The sequence below is a fragment of the Gadus morhua genome, chromosome 13 (assembly GCF_902167405.1).
Source record: "Gadus morhua chromosome 13, gadMor3.0, whole genome shotgun sequence".
In the NCBI taxonomy this organism is placed as follows: Eukaryota; Metazoa; Chordata; class Actinopteri; order Gadiformes; family Gadidae; genus Gadus; species Gadus morhua.
The window spans coordinates 5340181-5359173 of record NC_044060.1 but is presented as its reverse complement, the minus strand read 5'-3'; the positions used below and the strand labels follow the sequence as shown (position 1 = coordinate 5359173).

Here is an 18993-nt window from a genome sequence, read left to right as displayed (position 1 = left end):
GCCTTCAGCAGACTGATGTTCAACATCAGAGCCTTCAGCAGACTGATGTTCAACATCAGAGCCTTCAGCAGACTGATGTTCAACATCAGAGCCTTCAGCAGACTGATGTTCAACATCAGAGCCTTCAGCAGACTGATGTTCAACATCAGAGCCTTCAGCAGACTGAGGTTCAACAAGGTTCAACATCAGAGCCTTCAGCGGACTGAGGTTCAACAAGGTTCAACATCAGAGCCTTCAGCGGACTAAGGTTCTGTCACTTACTAGGAGCCCATGTATAACCCAGGGTGGGTCTGGATGTAGAACCGCACCGGCCCGCTGGAATAGCAGATACATCAGTCAGTTAGTTTATTGCCTGATTAGTTAGTTAGTTAGCTAGTTAGCTAGTGAGTTATTTGGTTAGAAATAGCCTGGAAAGCCAGAAAATTACACAATAATTAGAACTTACCTAAACGTGAAGAGAGAAACGATAGCTACTGTCACCAGCAGCTGGATCATGAGGATAGCATAGACCTGCAACACAGCATGGTATTATTAAATCAGCAACATATGGTGATACCCCAATACTCAATAGACCTGGAACACAGCATGGTATTATTACAGTGGGAACCCCAATAATCAATTGACCTGCAACACAGCATGTAGTATTATGGTGAACACCCCAATACTCAATAGAGGTGCAACCCATTTGCTTTTATTATGGTGGATGCCCCAATATTCAATAGACTTGCAACCCAGCATGTAGTATTATGGTGGGTACCCAAATATTCATTATACTTTCAACACAGCAATAAATCCACCAATATTCAACTCCTACCTGAAGGAGGGTTCCATCCCTTCTTTTCCATATCCACAAGAAAACCACAACCTCTCAATATATAGACCCTACAAAACAACAGACCCTACATTTCCTACTCTTGGTAAGAATATGTGACATGTAGTAGTACACTGTATATAACACAAACAGCCGTGCACACTCACACACGCACACACACATGCACGCACGGAAATATATATACAGCATATATGAATATATAGATGGAAGAAGAGCTTGCAGGGCATGGATCAATGGAGCGTACCTTCCTAATGAAGATCCTTCTCACCGCCTTGTCGTCCAGAGAGAACTGGATCTGCATCTCCTCATAGCCTGCACACACACACACACACACACACACACACACACACACACACACACACACACGCGCGCGCGCGCACACGCACACACGCACACGCACACACACAGATGCGCACACACACACACACACGCACACACACACATACACTTGTAACCCTTGCAGCGTTAGAATGGGAACAAGCTAACATTTAACACAACATTTTTTTTTGAGGTGTGTTGGCACTAAAGAGCACAATATACAAACACAGAAGGCAACTCTATAGGACATTCAATTAAACAATACAGATAAAAGATAAACAATAAACAAACAGTTACAAATATATAATTTAAATGGATACAGGGACTGACGTTTTTGAGTATAATTCTCCACACATTTCGTGTGTTGTGTATAAAGCCTGACGGTCTGAGGCAGGTAGACCTCTTGTGATTGGTCCAGGTTGTGTTTACCTTCAACAGCTTCCTGATAGGTCGGTGGCTGCTCATTCTCTGCCTTGGCTCCCTGAACGCCAGATGCAGGGACCCCCTGCTGAGAGAGGAAACACCAGTACTACTGAGTATGGGCTTCTATAGATAGAATCCATATTCATAACTATTAATGTGACACCATAAAGCGATCTACTTGGAGGGGATCACAACAAACATCCTGATCCAAGAGGAGAAGTTAGGAGCAGTTGTGAGTGACTCTTCATCTGTAATCATCTCGATGGAGCCCATAGTTGAACCGTGCATTTAGCAAACTTCAATTTGTGGTCTAAGAATCATCCAGAGCCAATAATAATAATAATAATAATAAATGAAATTTATATAGCGCTTAATATGGTACTCCAAGACGCTTTACATATTGGCCTATCAAAACTATGTAAAACAGACTAGGAATAAAAGAAAAACAGAGGTTAAACATGAAGAATAAGGTGGGAGTTAGGTGGGGAAGGCTAGTGTGAAAAGGTATGTTTTGAGGGCAGATTTGAAAGAAGAGAGGCCAAGAGCCAAGCCATGTCACCAGCAGATTTCTATAAAAAAATACCTCTAATACTTCTAATATCCCATCCCATTCCAACTCATCAAACAGATCTGACCCCAACATATCCTTTAGAAAGTTATCTCTGGTCTTCTGGAACAGTTGTAACGTACCTTCCCCTTTGACATCTTCACTCCTTAGGCTCCTCTTTGGGATGTTTACTAGAATGTATCTGTGGGGTCGTTTCTCAAGCGTCTCCCGCGGGATTTGAACTCTCTTCTTGAATAGCGTACTCTTAAATAAGTGTGGCTTGTGTCCGGGATTTTTCCTCTCGTCCTCACGTCTTGGTTTCTTCCACCGCAAGGTTGCGGAGTGCTGCGTACACAGCGGTTATTTTGAGTGTCTGTCAACTGTGCGGATTACACTAAACCTTTACAGAACAGCATGCGTTTAAGCCCTCTCTAACCCCGATCCATCCTCCACCCCCGTCCTCGGCCTGATGGGGTCGTCCGACTGCGTCCAGGTAGAGCCAAGCGCTGTGGTGAGGAAGGACCGTACCAACAAGATAGGGATGTTCGTATGATGTGGAGCGAGACCTTTGTTTTATAGACGACAGAGTAGTAGGAAGTTGTTGAGGAGCAGCTCAGACACATTAGGGTTGCTTGTTAATCATTATAAACATTCTCTATTCATATTGTGCGTTTTATTACAAACATTTAATTGTGCCCAAATTTAAAGTTTAATTTTGCATTATTTAGTGACACGAATATTATCTTATACCAAGCATTTGTTTTACAGATTTATATCTATTAATGAATTGTGAACAAATGTAAGCTTTCCTTCTCCATAACATGAAAATATTTATTAATATAATTTACCAAGAGGTCAAATCGGTTCAGAATTATATCTGTCCATTAGCAGGTATGCAATATGAGCGTCATTGTGTGATGATGACCACCGAACCCATTGGCCTGGTGCCTGGTGGCATCGATGACCGCATGGTTTGTGTAAGACTGGTTGAGTAACAGCCAGGCAGCTTTAATGAGATACAACATAAGGCCTTAAGCCACTAAAGATATGGACATGGGATACACGGGATGTACACACAAATGGGATTTCCCTTCCCCTTTAATCCAATGTTGGCTTACGTGTTATGTGTGGAACGGTTGCATCAATGAACACGGTATAGGCCTACAGGTCAAATATATAGGATTTGATTCTACCATATCCAATATTGGGTAAAACTCAAAAGGTATTCAGCCAAGTAATAATAGTAATAATAGTAAGAATAATAATGATAATAAAATGCATTTTTCTATCATATGGGCACCTTTCAGGCCACTTAAGGACACCTTACATGTATAATTAACAAAATATTTTAAACACTTGCACAACATCAAAACAGAGCAAAGATCAATACAAAGCAATAAAAACAATAGAATCCAAATCCAAATCGCCTTTAAGTAAACTTGTCTAATGTAATAATAATAATCCATTTAATTTAGAAAAAAATTGTGGAAAAGATAAATAAATAAACATAATAAATAAAAAATAAATAAATAAAACAAAAACAAGACAAAACAAAACAAACAAACAATCAAAACAGTGATCAGTTAGACGTTGTTTGCGAGTTTTTTACAGAGCACACTTTTGCTCCGTAGTTTACCATACCGAAATACTTCAACAAATAAAGTCTCTTAAAAGCTATCCTGGATTGGAACACTTTCTTGGAAGAACTCAGCAGTGAAAACAAAAATATATGTGTAACCGAGCGTTTTATTGTTGCCTATACTTGGGTAATATATAAAAGAAGAATCGGTTACCTCCATTCACTGAACGGGGCGATCCACTTTATTTCCAGCGCTCCCAACACAGAGTCAAAACAGCGACCCAAACGCAGACCGTACCGTTCCGTTCACCTGCTTTCAGTTCCTATTCCCTAACAGGAACTGGGTTACATATGCTCTCATCAATGCTTTTAGACGTGTTTCCAATGGCTTTGTTTGTGCGAAAGAACGGGCTGCGTTCAATTAAATCAAAACCAAAATGGATGAATCCTTCTTTTCATTTCCATGATTGAGCCCCGTTTATAAACAACCCTTCCGGGTTTTGTCCGTTGGCTTCTGACGATACGTCACGTCTCGATACGTCATCTGTAAGCGCGGTTAGCGAGTAGATCTGGCATCCGAGTCAATCTGAGGAAATGAGAGCACTGCAAAGTAAGTGTAATGGATGGATAATGAAGTTCACTCGATGTGAGTGCACATACAGTGCGTAAGTGCACGATTTCAGACATAAATGTATCGTAGTGCAATTGTTAGAATGGGTGTTAAGTTCGCCTCTTAGTGCTTGCGGCAACTCGGAAGGCCGGCGTCCGAGGAAAAGCCAGCGAAAACGCATGCTTGTCGCGGCCCTAGCATGCGACAAGCATGCTTGGGCTAGACCACATGTCTCGCTTCTGTTCACGTACGAGACATGTGGTTATCCAGGCCGTATAAAGACTTGGACAATAAAAGAATTACTTCCTCTCCATCGAAACTCATTCATATTTTATGATCTCATAGGTATCATAGGAAGCTCTGGTGGATTGCGGAAGTCTGCGGCGACTTGGACAATGGACCTATTAAAGTGTTTGTTTGTTATTATCCCCCTGTTGCAGGGTAAGCTAATAGTTAGAATTATTGGAGCCTCCTTTTTTAGGCTTTGCCAAGAATTCAAACTAGGCCTGTTCATAATCAACCCTTCTCTGCTGAATCTAATCTGCATTAGCTTCATTAGAATTGTATTGATCCTGGCTGTCATTTGTTTCTTAGCCTTAATTAAAAATGCTTTAATTGTTTATTTGGTGGGCCTATTGTATTGTTTAATGTCTGCCAGTGTCAGATCTTTCTCTTCATTAGCACGTGTTCATTCAGGTTAATTTCTTTAAGGATAAGTTAGATTGTACAAAGTTTCATATTGTTATAGACACAATATAGTTAGACACCCTTTCTCTATCATCTACAGTTGGCGAGTTTGGGGACCAGTGCAACGTCACACATCTGAGCAATGAAACGACCTACAACATCATAAACCCTACTAGCAATGCAAAGTGTGAATACAGCTGGAGTTCCAATGTAAGTGAAACATTTATTGAGGTGGATTACTGGATTATTGAATGATTGTGATTTATATTAAAATGAGTAGCTGAATATTTTATTCAATGAGTTTAATAGCTAATAGCTATGAGTTCAATAGTTATTGTCTTTGAGAAACTTAGCAGTTGGATTTTTTTCTGTTGCACTTCCCCAAAGCATTGATTTATTGGCCATTTCTAGCAGCAAACTTAAATTTGACATGGAGTGACATACAGCCATTTTGAATAGTATAGTCTTCTTATGGCGCGTTTCCCATCGGCGGGTGCGGTTTGTTTCAGAATAGATGAGGTACGGTCCGCTTTTCTAACGCCAAAAGTGGACGGGTTCCGGACTTAGCTGCGATGAGCCGTACTCCTCTGTTGGGGTACAAAGACGTCTGAAAGGGTGCCAACAAGTTCAAGCTACACACGCCGTCCGTTGAAAGGTCGAAAGAATCGTCAGTTCCATGGGACAGGGCTTAATAACAAACAAACACAGTACCCGCAAGCTATTTCTGGACAACGTGAAAGCTTCGTTTACGAAGAAAAGGTTGCGCAAAAGTTTGCCGTCCTTCTTGGTCGTCCTACATTGTTGCTCTATGTTTATTGTGTTGTGTTCTTCTATATCCTTGGAATTATTAGCAGGCTACACTATATGGGACTGTTATGAGGTCACGATGCTTACGTAGCTGCCGCGGCTATCGCCGTACAGTTTAAACCCCGCCCCCTACCACAAGGGTACTGTCGGTATAACGGTACAGCACCTTCACTACTGGGCCAAGGCGTGCTGGGTCTAGGCCCGACCGCCAGTGGAAACGCGGCATATTAGATGAATTAGCAAAAGACGCCGAAATACTTCAGAGGAAAAATAAGATGTTTTGTAATATTTTGATGTGCATTGTTAATCTTTTAGGTAAATTAAGGTGTATAGTATTCCTGTACAGTGGCGGTTTTAGGCACGGGCGAACCAGGCAGCTGCCCGGGGCGCCATCTTTGTGGGGGGCGCCAAATCACATGGGGTGCGCCACGAGCAGTTAAAAAAAAATAAGCGCTGCGTAGCGGTTTCCCCCCCCCCCCCCCCCCCCCCCCCTTGGAGGAAGTCTTGCCCGGGGCGTAACTGGACGTAGAACCGCCACTGTTCCTGTAACTAATCCTCTTAATCCACAACATTTTGAAGGCAATGTAAAAAAGTGCTGTCATTTCAGTGCTGTCTATCATGTCTAAAAGTCCTACACATTCCTCCTGTGTGCTTGAACTACAGGGAACTGTTCTGGCAACTGATGGAGAACCTTTTCATGGCATTGTGTCCTCATCTCACTCCTCACTTACCCTGTCTGAATGCCTGGAGAGCGTTTGCGTTACAATTGATTGCCATCTGATGGTAAGAGAGCCGTAGTACTTGAATTCAGATTGGAAGCACTGTACATTGTTGGCATCTCTGAATATTTTCTGCAGCTGGTACTGACCCAATCTCTGCACAGTGTTAAAATATGGATGCAACGGTTCTGATACAAAACATTTAGTGAGTCTGATTTCCAAACATTGGCATCATATCGTCACAATATAGCCAGCATATCAGGATTATAACTTGTTTCATGAGTAGCCTATTCATTAAAATAAGAAATAGATTTGTGAAATTGCTACTTCCGTTTAAACATGGACCCACCTGGTCCTCCGAGCATACATTAGGTTTCTCTCTGCAGATTTAGTTGGCCTATAGTTGAAAAGTATTCTGATCCAACACATGACTTGAAACTTAACCACTTCCACCCAAGCAATTTGTTCATTTATTATCTCCTCAAACAAAAGGTCAATCATTAATAGCCCCTTCAATATAAGGGCCAGTCTGATGCCCAATCTTTGGCTTGGTTAAGACCTGGGAGAATATCGATCTATATTCAGTTTTTTGTCCGAGTGAAAGCCGGAAACAGAGATGTTGCTTTTGCAGATGCTATACTAAATAAACGTCCAAACTGCAAAACTACCAAATGTAAGACACATTTGTGAAACACATCGACTCAAAATCTTGTGCTTGGAGCCGCCCTCACTTACTTTGGGAGACACTTTTATCCAAAGCGACAAGCTTGCATTTTTGTCAGAAGTAAGAGAAACAATATATCGCTGTCGGTACATTTAGGAGGTTCATAGAACCGAGGGCCAAGCACTGCATACTCTGAGCCAGTGGTTCAAGAAAGTGTTTTAAGAGTTGACTTGAAGAAACTTCTTCCTGTAAATCCCACGGTCCTTTTCTCCTCTCATTGTAGTACTACCTCCCAATCTGCTGTCACAGTGAGTTTATTTTTATACTTTATTATCAGCGAGAAACATAATTAGAATCATCATTATTTATTTTTGAATTAATGTATTGTTGGTTAAAATATTATTCAAATCTAAACATTATTTCGATGTAAAACAAAATTATATTTTCCCAAAATAATTTCCTGTTAATCTAATGTGTTGATGGAACCAATATTTTAGGAATAAAATTTGTGTAGAGTTGAATTATTTGAATGGTTGGTTTTGAAGTTTTAGTTATTGTTTACTTTGCATGTTTATTTCAACAGCTAACTGCACTAGTGCCCCAAAACCTCAAGGTAGGCATGCATTATTTTCGGCAACTCCACAAATGGCAATATGCAAACCAATTGTCTTCTGTTTTAGTTACCTGGTAAATTATGAATGTCTACAATTAATATATAGAATCAGACTAGGCCAAATGTGGTCGCTATTTGTTTTTATTTTAAATGTTTTCCCTATTTCTACTGAACTTTGGTTGTTCTTGTTGTTGGGTCACCTAATGTGCAACTGAAGTCTTTCGAGGGCTGTACAATTAACTTGACCTGTCAGTATTGTACTTCTACGGCTAATCCCACCGACCAATCTGAAACTAATTGTTGGTCAGAAACTAATTTCATGCGCAAACGTTTTTATCGGTAAATTAAATTGAAATATAGTTAGCAATTTCACAGAAATCCTAAGGGTTCAACAGAGTTAAGCAAACCCTTTTGAGGAAGGCTGAGTCTGTTAGTCATTAGTGTGTGGTCTAACTATGCGTTGATTCAGATTCAGAGGCTTTGCCAATCACCCTTCAATGTATTTCTGCTTGTAGAACCCTTTTACCCAACAAGCAATCCGACTCTTGCTATTATCTGGACTCTGGGGGTCATTGTGGTAAGTATCGCGGCGGTCATTGCGGTGGTCGGCTGCAGAAAGAAGAAGAAGAAAGAAGAAGAAGAAGAAAGCAGGTATTAAAAACAACATTTTTGATTACAGTCAAATGTCCTCATGGTCACAGCCAGTAATTATGAACCTTCTTCACCCAATCAATCCATGTGCAATTCAGTAATACACTGTAGGCTAAACATTATTTTCATTTAGATCGCCACACTTTGTCTCTCTTTGCTGTGAATCTAATGTGTGTGATTGTAGGACTACATCTATTCTTCTGGATGTTCAGTGTGGCTGTTTGAAACCCATATTATGAGGGGTCAAACAATATTGTGGTGCTCTTGTGCATTGAAGACTCCTTAGCCTACAGTTGATTACTGAATTGAATATGGATTAAACACCAGATAGAGACAAGGCCTACAGTGTAGTGAAGTGTATGCACAGAGCGAACGATAGAAAGATCATCAATAGACTGATGTGGTCTGACTGGTTATTGTTGATTGATTGTTGAAGCAGATTCTTTTGATAGCAGTGCTTTTTTTCTTTTCTCTCATGGATAACATAGTAAACGGTAACTTGAGATTATTGTGCGCCGAACCATTTTTTAATGATTTTTTTTTTTTTAATTATATTATAGGGAAGCAGCTGGAAGTCCAGAGGATAGACCAATGGATAGTCCAACAAGCTTGGACTCACAAGAGGTTGCTTGACACGGTGGAGTTGTGGAAGCTGGCAGACTCTTAACCTCTTAAGTCTTAAGCTCAAGGGTCCCATCACTCTCGCACCAAAAGGCATAGGCCAACAACACTGCCCTTATTGTATAGAAATATTCCTACTGCACATCAAATTAAACATGAGAAACTCAGCTCAACTCAGCACATATAAGTCATTTTTATGCACACCAAACACAACTCAAACGGCAAGCATATTAACTATCAAATATCAAAATCTGAATAGCGTTGGAAAGTCAACCCACTCTCCACATTTCCATTGCTACCGCACCGATACTTTGTTGTACACAAACAAATATCATCTCAAATGAAAGCTAAGGCCCTACGATAAAAACTCAGTGAACCAGCAGCCAAAGAACACAGAGGTATACAACCACTTATTTACAGCGACTAACATAAATTCTGTTTGCGATTTTTTGATGAAAAGTTGTACTTGAGAGCAATAAACTCCGGTTTTAGTATATGGCAAGCCGATTTGACATAAATTCGCTAGACTGGATTGTGTACAGATATATGCAATTCAGTTTCGCCTAGTCAAAACTAACATTTTGGATATCCACAACTACATTCCTCCTATCCACAATTGTCATTTCAGATATCCACAAAGAATTTCCTCCTATGGGGATATGATAATTTTCGCCATTCATGTCTGTGGGGTTTCTCATTGCGGTTATCTACAATTCAATTGCGGATATCCACTTTGTGAATTACGGATATCTGCAACCCAAATTTGAACTAATGCATCAGAAGTTGCACATCTGTGAAAAATGTCCTCACTGATAAAGAACGCAATGTTAATTCAGCATTTTAATGAGCGAGCACAAATCCATATTACAATTGCCCGAATCTGCTCCTGCAAGTCTCAGCTATGGGTTTTTTTGCAGGTAGTTTTGCAACACTTCTAGGTGTTAAATGTGTAGCAAAAGTATCCGTAGATGCCAGAGCAAATACTTTGGGGGGAATTCACTTGAACTAAGTCATTTATTTTAACATAATGTAGGATACCCACCTCCGTTCAGTAGGACGCCCTCTTCACTTCTCCAGAAAGAAACGTATCCCGCGCAAAGAGAATGCTGCGATCTTTATAGCTCCATTGTTGGCATGCGGTGGGCATGCGGTGGGTTAAAATGCAGATGTGCAACTTCTGATGCAATAGTTCCAATTTGGGTTAACGAATGCACACCTTTTGGGCAGGTTCACAGATTATGAAACATGGGAGTGCGAATGTGTTTTGCACCAACTGCGCTGCAATAATTGTGCACCTGTAACACAGATTTGCGTACTCGTAGACCCTATTTTGTGTTTACAATGGTACAAAAAATATTTACGACTACAAATCTAGTGTTACACATTTGTGACTTTAGAGTACACATGCAAAATAAATATATACGACTTCAAATTTACTGTGACTTTAGTGTACGCATTCAAATTCTGCAGTTACAGGTGCTAAAGACTTTTGCTACAATAATACCTTCATACCCTGCAGTGCAGTCCGGGGTGAACCGCAGCATGGAGGAGAAAGTGATTGTTGCCGTTTGCGACTCCCTGAGGTCTATATAGAATAGTATATAATCTAATATAATTGTATTGTATATATAATATCATGGCCAAAAGCTCTGTGCGCCTCCGGATGGACGTAGCGCAGGGAGCGCTACGGGAGGGTTTAGCGGGGTTTGTATACCTACGTTGCTATGGTTACCAGTCTTGTGTGTTCCAACGGTTTATTAGGTATCTAAATCGCTGTCTAATCAATACTTCATTCACTGCCTTTTCCGTGGTCATTACAATATAGTAGGGCTGCAACAACGAATCGATAAAATCGATAGAAATCGATGACTAAATGCGTTGGCAACGAATTTGGTCGTCGATTCGTTGTGTCGCGCGATTAATAAGTTACTCATAGGCGCAGCACTGTTTACAGCCAGCCGCCGACAGGTTGGTTCACGGTTCATGCACGCCCGCAGCGAGCTGTGTGAGCGACCACAGCTTGTATTTTGGTCATATCTTAAAACTGCACTGTAGGCCTACATAAAAGTGTTGTACCTTCACTGTCTTTGGGTTAAAAAAACTCCCTCAACTCAGTATCCTTCTAGTCCAACCGAAAACTCTACTGCGGTCACGCCAGCCGCACTTTGGAAAAGCCCCGTCAAGCCAGCCGCCGCTTAATATCTGTTGCGCATATATTACTGCACTTACGGTACAGTGCCCGACTAGGCCAAAATGGATGGGAAAGCAGTTTTTTATACCCGGTGCAACGGTTAAACATGGGGGATATTATAGGTTTGCTGATTTTTTTTTCACAGGATTCTTAATTGTTCACAGTGATCCTGACTATCACTATAGAACATATCAAAACATTTTACTGTAGGGTTTTATAATAAATTAAATTCAAAATCCTTCCCAGTATCAAAGTGCATACTGGAGAATGGATTATTTCCTGCTTTTCAAAAATGTATTACAATTATTCCTTAACAGGTTTGCTGATATTTTCAATGGATTGTTGTTCACAGTAATCCTGACTATCCTTATAGAACATATAAAAAAATCTTACTCTATGGTTTTATAGTACATTATATTCAAAATCCCTTCCAGTATCAAAGTGCATACTGGAGAATGGATAACAATCCTGCTTTTCAAAAATGTATTAAAATTATTCCTTAAAAGGTTTGCTGATATTTTCAATGGATTCTTGTTCACAGTGATCGTGACTATCACTTTATAATATATGAAAACATTTTACTGTATGGTTTTATAATAAATTCAATTCAAAGTCCCTCCCCCTCTCAAAGTGCATTCTGGCGAATGGATAATTTCCTCAATTTCAAAAATGTATTTAAATTATTCCTTAAGAGGTTTGCTGATATTTTCAATGGATTCTTGTTCACAGTGATCCTGACTATCACTGTATAACATATCAAAACATTTTACAGTATGGTTTTATAATAAATTAAATTCAAAGTCCCTCCCACTCTCAAAGTGCATACTGGCGAATGGATAATTTCCTCAATTTCAAAAAAATATTTAAATTATTCCTTAAGAGGTTTGCTGATATTTTCAATGTATTCTTGTTCACAGTGATCCTGAATATCACCGTATAACATATCAAAACATTTTACTGTATGGTTTTATAATAAATACAATTCAAAGTCCCTCCGACTCTCAAAGTGCATACTGGCGAATGTATAATTTCCTCAATTTCAAAAAAATATTTAAATTATTCCTTAAGAGGTTTGCTGATATTTTCAATGTATTGTTGTTCACAGTGATCCTGAATATCACCGTATAACATATCAAAACATTTTACTGTATGGTTTTATAATAAATACAATTCAAAGTCCCTCCGACTCTCAAAGTGCATACTGGCGAATGGATAATTTCCTCAATTTCAAAAAAATATTTAAATTATTCCTTAAGAGGTTTGCTGATATTTTCAATGTATTCTTGTTCACAGTGATCCTGAATATCACCGTATAACATATCAAAACATTTTACTGTATGGTTTTATAATAAATTCAATTCAAAGTCCCTCCCACTCTCAAAGTGCATACTGGCGAATGGATAATTTCCTCAATTTCAAAAAAATATTTAAATTATTCCTTAAGAGGTTTGCTGATATTTTCAATGTATTGTTGTTCACAGTGATCCTGAATATCACCGTATAACATATCAAAACATTTTACTGTATGGTTTTATAATAAATACAATTCAAAGTCCCTCCGACTCTCAAAGTGCATACTGGCGAATGGATAATTTCCTCAATTTCAAAAAAATATTTAAATTATTCCTTAAGAGGTTTGCTGATATTTTCAATGTATTCTTGTTCACAGTGATCCTGAATATCACCGTATAACATATCAAAACATTTTACTGTATGGTTTTATAATAAATTCAATTCAAAGTCCCTCCCACTCTCAAAGTGCATACTGGCGAATGGATAATTTCCTCAATTTCAAAAAAATATTTAAATTATTCCTTAAGAGGTTTGCTGATATTTTCAATGTATTCTTGTTCACAGTGATCCTGACTATCACCGTATAACATATCAAAACATTTTACTGTATGGTTTAATAATTAATTCAATTCAAAGTCCCTCCCACTCTCAAAGTGCATACTGGCGAATGGATAATTTCCTCAATTTCAGAAAAATATTTAAATTATTCCTTAAGAGGTTTGCTGATATTTTCAATGTATTCTTGTTCACAGTGATCCTGAATATCACCGTATAACATATCAAAACATTTTACTGTATGGTTTTATAATAAATTCAATTCAAATCGCCGTATGCACTTTGAGAGTGGGAGGGATTTTGATTATAATTTACTATAAAGCCATACAGTAAAATGTTTTGATATGTTCTATAGAGATAGTCAGGATATCTGTTAACAAGAATCCATTGTAAATATCAGCAAACCTCTTAAGGAATAATTTAAATACATTTTTGAAATTGTGGAAATTATCCATTCGCCAGTATGCACTTTGAGAGTGGGAGGGTCTTTGAATTGAATTTATTATAAAACCATACAGTAAAATGTTTTGATATGTTATACAGTGATAGTCAGGATCACTGTGAACAAGAATCAATTGAAAATATCAGCAAACCTCTTAAGGAATAATTTTAAAAAAAAATTGAAATTGAGGAAATTATCCATTCGCCAGTATGCACTTTGAGAGTGGGAGGGACTTTGAATTGAATTTATTATAAAACCATACAGTAAAATGTTTTGATATGTTCCATATTGATAGTCAAGATATTTCTGAACAAGAATCCATTGAAAATATCAGCAAACCTCTTAAGGACTAATTTTAATACATTTTTGAAATTGAGGAAATGATCCATTCGCCAGTATGCACTTTGAGAGTGGGAGGGATTTTGAATATGATTTACTATAAAACCATACAGTAGAATGTCTTGATATTTCCCATAATGATAGTCAGGATCACTCTGAACGAGAATCCATTGAAAATATTAGCAAACCTCTTAAGGAATAACTTAAATACATTTTTGAAATTTAGGAAATTATCCATTCGCCAGTATGCACTTTGAGAATGGGAGGGATTTTGAAGATAATTTACTATAAAACCATACAGTAAAATGTCTTGATATGTTTTACAGTGATAGTCAGGATCACTCTATACAGGAATCCATTGAAAATATTAGCAAACCTATTACGGAATAATTGTAGTACAGTTTTGAAATTGAGGAAATTATCCAATCGCCGTATGCACTTTGAGAGTGGGAGGGATTTTGATTATAATTTACTATAAAGCCATTCAGTAAAATGTTTTGATATGTTCTATAGTGATAGTCAGGATCACTGTGAACAAGAAACCATTGAAAAAATCAGCAAACCTATAATTTCCCTCATGTTTAACCGTTGCACGGGGTATAAAAAACTGCTTTCCCATCCATTTTGGCCTAGTCGGGCACCGTACCGTAAGTGCAGTAATAGATGCGCAACAGATATTAAGCGGCGGCTGGCTTGACGGGGCTTTTCCAAAGTGCGGCTGGCGTGACCGCAGTAAAACTCTGTCAGCTGCTGCTGCTGCAGACGTTGTGCAGACGGGCTCGGAGTCGGCACCTCGTGCATCAACAGTCATTCAAAGCAGCGGTAGTAATCACACAACCGGACGGTGTAGAAAGTCCCGTCAGTTAAAAATAGAAATGCAGTTTTTAAATCCATGTTAAAATCGGCAGGATATAGAGCTAGTTAGCTTAAAAAAAACAACTAACCAATGGTCACAAACAGTGTCAAATGTGATGTGTTCACATCGGCTCAGTAATATGATTGATGCGTTCAAATGCAGCAGTAAAGAAAAAAAAAAAAGAGATTTTGGTGAAAACTTTTAAAGATAGAATTATGACCTGTTTAATGTCCTATCTTGAACCATCGTCATCTTATCAGCAATTAAAGCAATATTACAAGTTCTATTTCAAGGAGTCTCGAAAATGGTTTCAATAGGTTTGACCGGTTAACCATGGACATCCCTTATATACATATAAAAGTATATCATACATTGTATGTTTTTTTTTTGTGTTATCCCAGTTATATTTTTTTAATCTTTTTATTATTTAATATTACTTTTAATAGTTCTGGGACGTTGGAGCATTAACCTGGTGTTTTTACACTTCAGTCTGCACTGTGAATTTGAAGTAATGTTCCGTTTTTGAATAAAGATGCGGCAATTACAATGTTTTTTTTTTTTTTGTTATATCCGATTCATTGATTAATCGAAAAAATAATCGACAGATTAATCGATTATTAAAATAATCGTTAGTTGCAGCCCTACAATATAGTGAATAGACTGCGTGGAGAAAGTTAATGCTGTTACTGGAGTCGATAAAGTCTCCAAATTCAACCCCCGACTGGTTGAAGGGTTTCGGGTGGCTAGTTTATGATGCTAAGTCTGTACATTTTGTAAGGAAGCCCCATCGGCAATGGCAGGCTCCTCTCTGTTTATAACGGGGAACCCTAATCTGATATGCGGTGCTGTGGTGAAACACATCGAGTCCACTAGCATTCTCGCTGTCCCGATTTCTATATAAATCACACCCAGTCCGATCCTAATAACCCTGGTACGGTGGAAGCCGAAAGTGGTGCTGTTTTGTGTAGCCTAAATGTAATCTTGTCTATTTATTTGTCTTAATTTTGCTTTAGTAAATTGGTGCTGTTGGTGTGTGCAATTTCTGCACGCTAATAAATGTTCTAAACAAAAACTTATTGTGCCCCCATTTTTTTTTCCTATGCTCCTACATTTTTTAACTTAGGGACACGAGTGCTCCTGAAAAAAAAAGTTAGTGTAAGCCCTGCATATAGTCATAAATAGGTATTATAGCTTATGATTTTTTATATTATCGTGGGGGGACGTGCCGCGTCTGGCCTGTAGGAGGAGTATGTGCATGTTGGGAGCGCACTGGATCTGCGTGGGGGGGGGGGCGAGCACCTACTCGCAATTGGACCGATCAGGAATGTGTCTACGTGCCTGCTTTGTCTCGTAGTGGGAGGATGGGGAGCAGAGAGAGAGAGGGCGATCGCTACCCGATATCGCCATAAACGCACCCTGGGACCGCTTGGAGCGGAGTAGAGTTTACGTTGACCGACCGCTTGGAGCGGAGTAGAGTTTACGTTGAAAAAAAGCTGTAAAAGATGCAAAATCGCCAAATACCTCAAAACGCAACGCTGTCCAAAATATTAACAGCTCATATCGCTCTTGCGTTTTCTCGCGTATGTTTACTGGGACCACCCACGTCGACGAGAGACATCTACATTCCGATTGGCTGGCGGTCATTTACAGCCGAAACGCTATAGCTCATTTGCATAGAGTTGAGCTGTTTTCAACTCTCATTTACAGCTTTAAAGCTTTAAAGCTATCGCTAAAGCGTTTTATCGCTCCAATCGCTTTATCGCTCATGTCTGATAGAAAGTGAATGGCCGTTTATCGCTCAAAAAGCTGCAGCTTTTGGTGTGAACGCAGAGATCGCCAGGAACGCACCCCGAAATAAACAGTCTGCGGATTATCAACACAAACCCGGTGTCCAAGCGCTCATTGAACCTGTTAAAATAATATTATTATATACGAGACAAAGTGTATTATTATTATTATTATTAGGGGTCCAAGCCAACAGGTTGGATCCCTATTGTTTTTGTAAGGATTATTATTATTATACTTCCCATCTAGAAGTGGTACCACAGCCCAAACAGTAAATGGTGCACGCGCGCCAATTGCATCACTAGATCCAGGTCCGTGAACACTACGCAGACGACAAAATCCAGACACGCCGGCCACTAGGTGGCGCTATACCAAGGAATACGCGTTTGGGGCTATAACTCCCACACCGAACCTCCCAGAGTCAAAAACTTGTACGCACATATTCACTGGAGTCTGCTGCATCTTTTGGCATAGGCCACGCCCATTTGCGTCCAGAATTTTTTTTCGCAAAATCGCGAAAACCTCAAAACTGTTTTTTCCCTACTCCTCCCACATTTCTCGACCAATTAACACCAAACTTTGCACACGACATCTTCAGACGCACACGAAAAGAAATACTCAAACACTTTTTGATCCGACCTTCGATTACGAAACGGTAGCATTTTTAATATTTGTTTATTAGCTACGTTTTACGTTGAAAATCAAAAATCCAGAAAAATACCAAAATTAGACATCGGATCAAGTCCAAATTTTACACACATGTCGGTGTTACCCTTAGTGACGTTCGAAAAAGATTTCGGAAAGTTTCGCCATTAGGGGGCGCAATAAAAGAGGAAATTGTATATCTTCTACAAAATTTCGCCGCAAAAACGCCACACTGACTTCTCGCTACTCCTACCACAGTCAAATCCTTTTTATCCACAGGTTCAGGGTAGCGTTTTGAACACATGCTTCGCGTTGTGCCGGCGAAATGCACATTTCTTGTCGCGTTGTGCCGGGGAAATGCACACTTCTTGGACCCCTGCATAACTGCTTGCAGTTCTAGTTATTAGGGGTCCAAGCCAACAGGTTGGATCCCTATTGTTTTTGTAAGGATTTTTCTTATTATTATTAGGGGTCCAAGCCAACAGGTTGGATCCCTATTGTTTTTGTAAGGATTTTTATTATTAGGGGTCCAAGCCAACAGGTTGGATCCCTATTGTTTTTGTAAGGATTATTATTCCTATTATTATTAGGGGTCCAAGCCAACAGGTTGGATCCCTATTGTTTTTGTAAGGATTTTTATTATTAGGGGTCCAAGCCAACAGGTTGGATCCCTATTGTTTTTGTAGTGTTTATTATTATTATACTTACCTCCCTAAAAGTGTGCCCACAGCCCAAACCGTAAATGGTGCCGACACGCCAATTGCATGACTAGATCCAGATCCGTGGGGACTACGCAGACGACAAAATCCAGACATGCCGGCCACTAGGTGGCGCTATACCAAGGAATACGCGTTTGGGGCTATAACTCCCACACCGAACCTCCCACAGTCAAAAACTTGTACGCACATATGCACTGGAGTCTGCTGCATCTTTTGGCATAGGCCACGCCCATTTGCGTCTAGAATTTTTTTTCGCAAAATCGCAAAAACCGCAAAACTGTTTTTTCCCTACTCCTCCCACATTTCTTGACCAATCGACACCAAACTTTGCACACGGCATCTTCAGACGCACACGCAAAGAATGCTCGAACACTTTTTTGATCCGACCCTCGACGACGAAACGGTAGCGTTTTGAACATTGGTTTATTAGCTACGTTTTACGCCGAAACGCAAAAATTCAAAAAATACCAAAATTAGACATCGGATCAAGCCCAAATTTTAGACGCATGTCAGTGTTACCCTTAATGGCGTTGAATAAAAAAAACTGAATTTTTCGCCATTAGGGGGCGCAATAAACGAGGAAATTGTATATCTTCTAATTGGCCAGAGGAATGTTATTCAAACTATAAGGGAACCATCAAGGGGCAAACCCGAGTCTATATAGAAAATATGGGCAAGAATTATTAATGTGGGCGGGAGTTATTTGGCAAAGGAAAATTGTCTTTGGAAAATGTCGCCACAGGGCGGCGCCAAAAAACGACGACATTGTCTATCTCCTATTTGGCCAATGGAATGTTCTGAAAACGAGTTTTAGGCTATAACTCCCACACCGAAGCTCCCACAGTCAAAACCTTTATATCCACAGGTTCAGGGTAGCGATTTGAATACTTGCTTCGCGTTCTGCCGGCGAAACGCACATTTCTTGTCGCGTTGTGCCGGCGAAATGCACACTTCTTGGACCCCTGCATAACTGCTTGCAGTTCTAGTTAGGGGTCCAAGCCAACAGGTTGGATCCCTATTGTTTTTGTAAGGATTTTTCTTCCTATTATTAGGGGTCCAAGCCAACAGGTTGGATCCCTATTGTTTTTGTAAGGATT

The 18993-nt window shown here is 39.5% G+C and overlaps 1 protein-coding gene across 2 annotated transcripts in view; it reads right to left on the bottom strand.

The window, feature by feature from the left end:
• The window catches only part of faim2b (Fas apoptotic inhibitory molecule 2b), an 8296-nt gene extending 4731 nt beyond the window's left edge, over nt 1-3565 (bottom strand). The window contains exons 1-5 of one of the 2 annotated variants that reach the window (XM_030375058.1): nt 2264-3565; nt 1580-1655; nt 1077-1144; nt 446-510; nt 262-315 (exon numbers count right to left, since the gene is read on the bottom strand). In XM_030375058.1, the coding sequence (XP_030230918.1) occupies nt 262-315; nt 446-510; nt 1077-1144; nt 1580-1655; nt 2264-2278 (278 nt within the window). In that variant the 5' untranslated portion in view covers nt 2279-3565. Of the gene's footprint in view, nt 1-261; nt 316-445; nt 511-1076; nt 1145-1579; nt 1659-2263 lie in introns of both variants that reach the window. The other variant, XM_030375057.1, reaches the window with a different exon arrangement.
• Between the last annotated feature and the right edge of the window lie 15428 nt (nt 3566-18993).